Raw genomic sequence first — 5,848 nt, 5'->3', positions numbered from 1 at the left:
TGCGGGGCGGGGTGGGGCGGGAGCGCCGGGCCGCAGGATCCAGGCTCCAGGCTCCGCTCCGGCCCACCGCGCCGCGTAGCAGATATGGCAGGCTCCCGGCTCCCGCGGCAGCTCTTTCTCCAGGGCGTGGCTGCAGTCTTCATGTTCGCCTTCGCTTCCCTCTACACGCAGATCCCTGGTGAGGGCCCGAGGGTGGGACCTCCCCCGGGTGGGACACCCCCTCCGAGGCGTGCGGCCCGGGTCGTCCGTAGCCCCCCCTCGCGCTCCCGCCACTTGGAGCAGGGTGCGCCCCAGGCCCAGGCGCAGACGTGGGGGGCGGTGGATCAGAGGGAGGAAGACGTGCGGTGTGGCGGGCCCCGAGTCCGTAGCCGCTCTTTCTCCAGGGCGAGGCTGCCGTCTTCTTCTTCAGGGTGATTTAGTCTGGGGCGGGCAGTGTGCAGGCCTCGAGCTGACATACCTTCCCACAGGCCTCTATGGTCCCGAGGGCATCCTGCCTGCACGGAGGATGCTGCGGCCCCAGGGCAAGGGGCGCTGGCAACAGCTGTGGGAGACCCCAACGCTGCTGTGGGAAGCACCAAGGCTGGGACTGGACACGGCCCAAGGCCTAGAGCTGCTGAGCCTGCTGGGCACAGTCCTGGCCCTGGGTCCACTGCTCCTGCGCCCGCTGCGCCACCCCCTCATTTACCTGCTGCTCTGGGCTGCATACCTGTCGGTCTGCCAGGCAAGTGAGACCCTCGTCGTTCCACCCCATGCAGTTTCCCTGCCTCTGCCTCACGTCACCTGCAGACATACCTGCTCCCTGACGGCCCTTCTCCCCGCAGGTGGGCCAGGTGTTCCTCTACTTCCAGTGGTGAGTGACTCAGGCCAGGGCGTGTGTCTGCCTTTCCTGGAAAGCCCTCTGAGGGAGGAGCAGGGGGCAGTACTTGATCCCATTTCTTCTTCCTACAGGGATTCGCTGCTCTTGGAAACCGGCTTCCTGGCTGTGCTGGTAGCCCCACTGAGGCAGCCCTCCAGCCGAAAGCAGGCTCCCCAGGGGCCGCTGGTAGGGGCCTCAGCCTATAAAGGCCTCCCCTTCTGGCTCGTGCGCTGGCTGCTGTTTCGCCTCATGTTTGCCTCAGGTGTGGTCAAGCTGACCAGCCGCTGCCCGGCATGGTGGGGACTCACTGGTGAGCATCCTGGCCTGGACCTGGGGTGGCCAAGGGAGCTCTCCACAGCCTTAACCACTCACGTGTGCCCGCAGCCCTCACCTACCACTATGAGACACAGTGTCTGCCCACACCCGCTGCCTGGCTTGCACACCACCTGCCTGTCTGGCTGCACAAGCTCAGCGTGGTGGCGACTTTCCTCATCGAGATTGCAGTGCCCCCTCTGTTCTTCGCCCCCATTCGCCGCCTGCGTTTGGCCGCCTTCTACACTCAGGTAGGTGGGGTACAGGGCAGCCCTGGCAGACAGGTGGCTACTGCTGTCTGGGAAGCCTCACAGCCAGAAGGTGTGTTCCTCAGGTGGGCAGGTGTGTGTCGAGCAGCCACGTTGAGGGAGGCCTGTCACTAGGTTAGTGGACTAGGGGATAGGTCTCAGGAGCTTCAAGTGCAAACCTTCCCAGGTGCTGCTACAAATCCTGATCATCATCACGGGCAACTATAACTTCTTCAATCTACTCACCCTGGTGCTTACCACTGCCCTTCTGGATGACCAGCATCTGGCTGCTGAGCCTGGGCTCAGCCACCCCAGGAAGAGGCCCACCTGTGAGTGTCAGGCTGCTCCTGACAGTCAGCTGTCCTCACCCCTCCCCTCTAGGGTGTCTCCTTCCTTCCAGCACTCTCTGAAAGAGCCACATCCCAGCTCCCTGCAGCCCCTGGCTGTGGACCCTCTGCCAGCCATTGACTGTCCTGCCCACAGCCTGGCCCAGGGTCCTGCTATCCAAGCTGTCCCTGCTGCTGGAACTGGCCATCTATGGGACACTGGCCTATGGCACTGTGCACTACTTTGGCCTGGAAGTTGACTGGCAACAGCACATGGTCCACTCCAGAACAAGTGAGTGCCAGGTGGGGGGTCCAGGGGAGAAGGCCAGGCCAGCCCTCCTTATGTCCCTCTCTCTTGGCAGCCTTCACCTTCCACCAGTTCTCCCAGTGGCTAAAGATGGTGACACTCCCCACTATGTGGCTGGGTGCAGCCTCCCTGACCTGGGAGCTGCTTGCTGCCCTCTGGAGGTACATGCCTGTGGCGGGGGAGGGGGCCCATACCCGGGGCAGCCTAGTCACACTTGACCCTGTCCCCAGGTGGGCACAGATGCGGGGGTGGCTGCGGAAGCTCTGTGCTGCAATCCAGCTTTCCATCTGGAGTGCTACTACGGTGGGCCTGTTCCTCATTAGCCTGGTAGGTAGTGTGACAGGAAGTGGGGCTGGAGGGGCCCAGAGGGCAATACTGAACCTCCCTCCGCCTGCTGCAGGTGCCCTACTCGTATGTGGAGCCTGGGACCCATGGGCTCCTCTGGCCTGGGGCTCACCACCTCTTTGGCGCTGTGGAGCACCTGCAGCTGGCCAACTCGTATGGCCTGTTCCGTCGGATGACTGGTCTTGGGGGGCGGCCTGAGGTGGTGCTGGAAGGCAGCTACGATGGACACCACTGGACAGTGAGCCTCCCAGGGGTTGGGGGTCATAGGGACCCAGGCCAGCCTGCCTACCTGACCTGGGGTCCACCTGGCAGGAGATTGAGTTTATGTACAAGCCCGGAAACGTGAGCCGCCCACCCCCCGTCGTGGTGCCCCACCAGCCGCGTCTCGACTGGCAAATGTGGTTTGCAGCCCTGGGCCCACACACACACAGCCCTTGGTTCACCAGCCTGGTGCTCCGCCTGCTGCAGGGCAAGGAACCAGGTGAGGGGAGCAAGGAGGGCCGGAGAGGGGCACAGGGTGCGTGCCCTCCAAGCCATGCTGAACCCTGTCCCCCTCACAGTGATCCATCTCATCCAGAATGACGCTGCCCGGTACCCATTTCATAAGCAACCACCCACCTACATCCGAGCCCAGCGCTACAAATACTGGTTCTCTCAGCCTGGGGAGCAGGGGTAAGCCTGGTCTCTTGTTTGGGGGCTGGGGCTGGGGCTTGGGCCAGGCGCTGAGAATCCAGTCCTGTTGCAGCCAGTGGTGGCGCCGCCAGTGGGTGGAAGAATTCTTCCCACCTGTGTCCCTGGGGGACCCCATCCTGGAGAAGCTGCTGCAGCAGTTTGGGCTTCAGGTAGGAGGGTCTAGACCAGGCTGGGGGAAGTGGTGGAGGACTCTCACCAGCAGGGGCCAACACTGTGGCACCTTTCTCTGTCTTGTTCACAGGACAAGGCTCCGCCCCGGCCCCGCAGCTCTAGCCACGCACTGGCCCGGGCCCTTCACTGGGTGCGGACTCAGCTGTCTCCCCTGGAGCCCCCCAACCTGCTCTGGGGGCTCCTGGGAGCTGTGGGTGCCGTGAGAGTTGTGCAAGCCCTGTTGGCCTCCTGGTTGCCCCAGTCCTCCCTCCCGGCCAGAGAAGAGAAGCACAAACTGATCCCCAAAAAGGAGTCAGGAGCTGCATCCACACAGGCCACACCCACCCCCAACAACTGTAGCAGTGGCCCCCGGAACCCCCGGAGGAAAAAGTAGCTTTGTGTTCTGTCATGTGTCCCTGAAAGTTGGGTTCCTACAGAGCTCTAACCTGCAGCAGGACACCGTCCTGCCGCTGTGCCTTAGCCAGTTCTGCCAGGACCCGCATAGGCTGGGGTACTGCTCACTGAGGGTGCTGCCTGAGACCTCCCGGACCCCTTGTATCTGCTGCCCCCACTGCCTCAGCATTGGCCTAGGAGGTGGCCCAAGGCCCCACTCAGGATCCTGCTGGAACACTGTCCCAGCCGTGCAAAGCCCATTCCCGGCCCCAGGCTATAGAGGTCTGAGTCTAGAGTCCCTGACCACAGCTCCTGTCTGAAAGGGATGCAGGGCTCACCAAGGAAGGCAGAGAAGGGGTCATCTGCATTATGATCTCCACCAAGCTCACTCACCTTCTGGATCTGGGCACTAATAAATGCACCCTTGGAACTTGGCTGTGTTGGTGTTTCCTTCCTGCTGGGAAGCCCTGAGGACATCAGGCATGGCTAGTCACCCATCACCAACCTGGCTTAAGGGGCTCCTCCCCGTCCCTCCGTGCTATCCTCTGCAAAGTGGACCCAGGAGCCTCACGGCCAGCGCAGCCTGGTGTATTTTCCACGGTAGAGCCTCGAAGCCATCAGTGAAACAGGCTGAACAGAACTCTTAGAAACCCAAACCTCCCACCTGATCCACTTCCTGGATCTGAGCAAGGACAAAAAGAGCCCCAAGTGGCAAGGGATGAAGGCAAGAGGCTGAGAGCACAAGGAGGGGAGGGTACAGAGGCCTGGGTCCACCGAGGAAGGAGAGGTTGCTCGGCACTTCGCTGCTGTCCTGGGAGGGGTCAGCAGTAGAAGCAGGGATCAGGATAGGCTGGGTTTCCTGATGGGATTAGGTTGTCTCAGGCCACCTCCCTCCTTGGGAGCTCAAGCACAGGGTCCCTCTGGCTTTAGCCTTGGTCCACACTCGCCCTATGGTCTCCCTCATGGATTCCTGACGGCTCCATGTTCCTGACTCAGCCCAACACCAACCAAGATAGCCACAGCGCTGTGCTCAGGTAGCACTCGGGCTTTCAGATTCCTTCCAGGGGCTCTTACATGGAGTCGACCCCTGGCAGCTGGCATTGGCTTCAAATACGGCAACCTGATTAAAACCCAAACACCTTTTTCTTAATCTTTTAAGCTCAGTTTATAAATCTTTGCTGGGTTTTCTGTAACAGCTTTCTTGATAACCCTCACACTCTGTAATTCCCCTCTCAGAAATGCACAATTAGGGCTTGCAGTGTATCCACACTTCAGTGTCAGTTCCTAGTCGATTGTAGGGTCACCCGAAGATGCAGCCCAAAGCCAAAAGTCAGTGCCCCTCCCTTCCCAAGCCCCAGGCAATTGTTAATCTACTTTCCATCTCTATGGGTTTACCTATTCTATACATTTCTTATAAATTAAATCGTGTGGGATGGGGTGTAGGTAAGTAGTAAAGCATTTGTCTAGCACCTATGAGGCCCTGGATTCAATCCGCAACACCAACAAAAAATAATTTTTTTTGCAATTTTTTTTCCTGGTACCATAAATTGAACTCAACCTCACGCTTGCCAAGCAGGTGTTGAGATGCTGAGTTATATATCCAACACTTTTTTTAAAAAAAATTGAGTTACAAGCCAATTGTGGTGGTGCACACCTGTAATCTCAGTACTTGAGAGGCTGAGGCAGGAGTATCACCACAAATTTGAGGCCAGCCCCCATCTCAAAAAGATCCCATCTCAAACAAAAAACATTGAGTCATACAGTCACTCGTGCAGGGCTTCTTTTCTAGACATAATGTTTTCAAGCTGCAGCCACTTTGTAACATATATACTTCAAGCTCTTAGTGGGTATGGGGGAGGGCAGGTTTCTGGGAATTGAACCCAGGGCCTTTGTACTGAGCTACATCCCAGCTCTTTATTATTATTATTTTCTTTTTTTGGTCTTTTTTGAGACAGGGTCTGGCTATGCAGTTCAGGCTGGCCTTGAGCTCACTTTGTAACCCAGGCTGGTCTCGAACTCGCAACAATCCTCCTGCCTCAGCCTCCTGAGTGGTGGGATTACAGGCGTGCGCCACCATGCTCGGCTATATTTTTTTTAATGAGACAGTCACAAAACCTTCCTAGCGTGGCCTCAAATTTACAATCCTCCTGCCTCAGCCTCCCAAATAACTGGTATTATAGGCAAGTGCCACCCTACCTGGCTAGATACTTCATTCTTT

General features: G+C 58.6%; 1 protein-coding gene across 1 annotated transcript; it reads left to right on the top strand.

The window, feature by feature from the left end:
- Positions 1–4,064, top strand: Lmf2 (lipase maturation factor 2; the record flags this gene model as incomplete). Its single annotated transcript, XM_005379576.2, is given in 14 exon segments — positions 1–178; positions 468–721; positions 822–850; positions 949–1,166; positions 1,241–1,419; positions 1,604–1,745; positions 1,900–2,034; positions 2,105–2,210; positions 2,280–2,376; positions 2,450–2,632; positions 2,707–2,875; positions 2,955–3,066; positions 3,140–3,236; positions 3,329–4,064. Coding segments are annotated over 14 exon segments (2,202 nt in total), but the record flags the coding sequence as incomplete, so codon positions are not given.
- Positions 4,065–5,848: the final 1,784 nt, after the last annotated feature.

This window comes from Chinchilla lanigera, unplaced genomic scaffold (assembly GCF_000276665.1).
Source record: "Chinchilla lanigera isolate Chin_1 unplaced genomic scaffold, ChiLan1.0 scaffold00012, whole genome shotgun sequence".
Taxonomy (NCBI): domain Eukaryota; kingdom Metazoa; phylum Chordata; class Mammalia; order Rodentia; family Chinchillidae; genus Chinchilla; species Chinchilla lanigera.
This window is presented reverse-complemented; position numbering and strand designations above follow the sequence as displayed.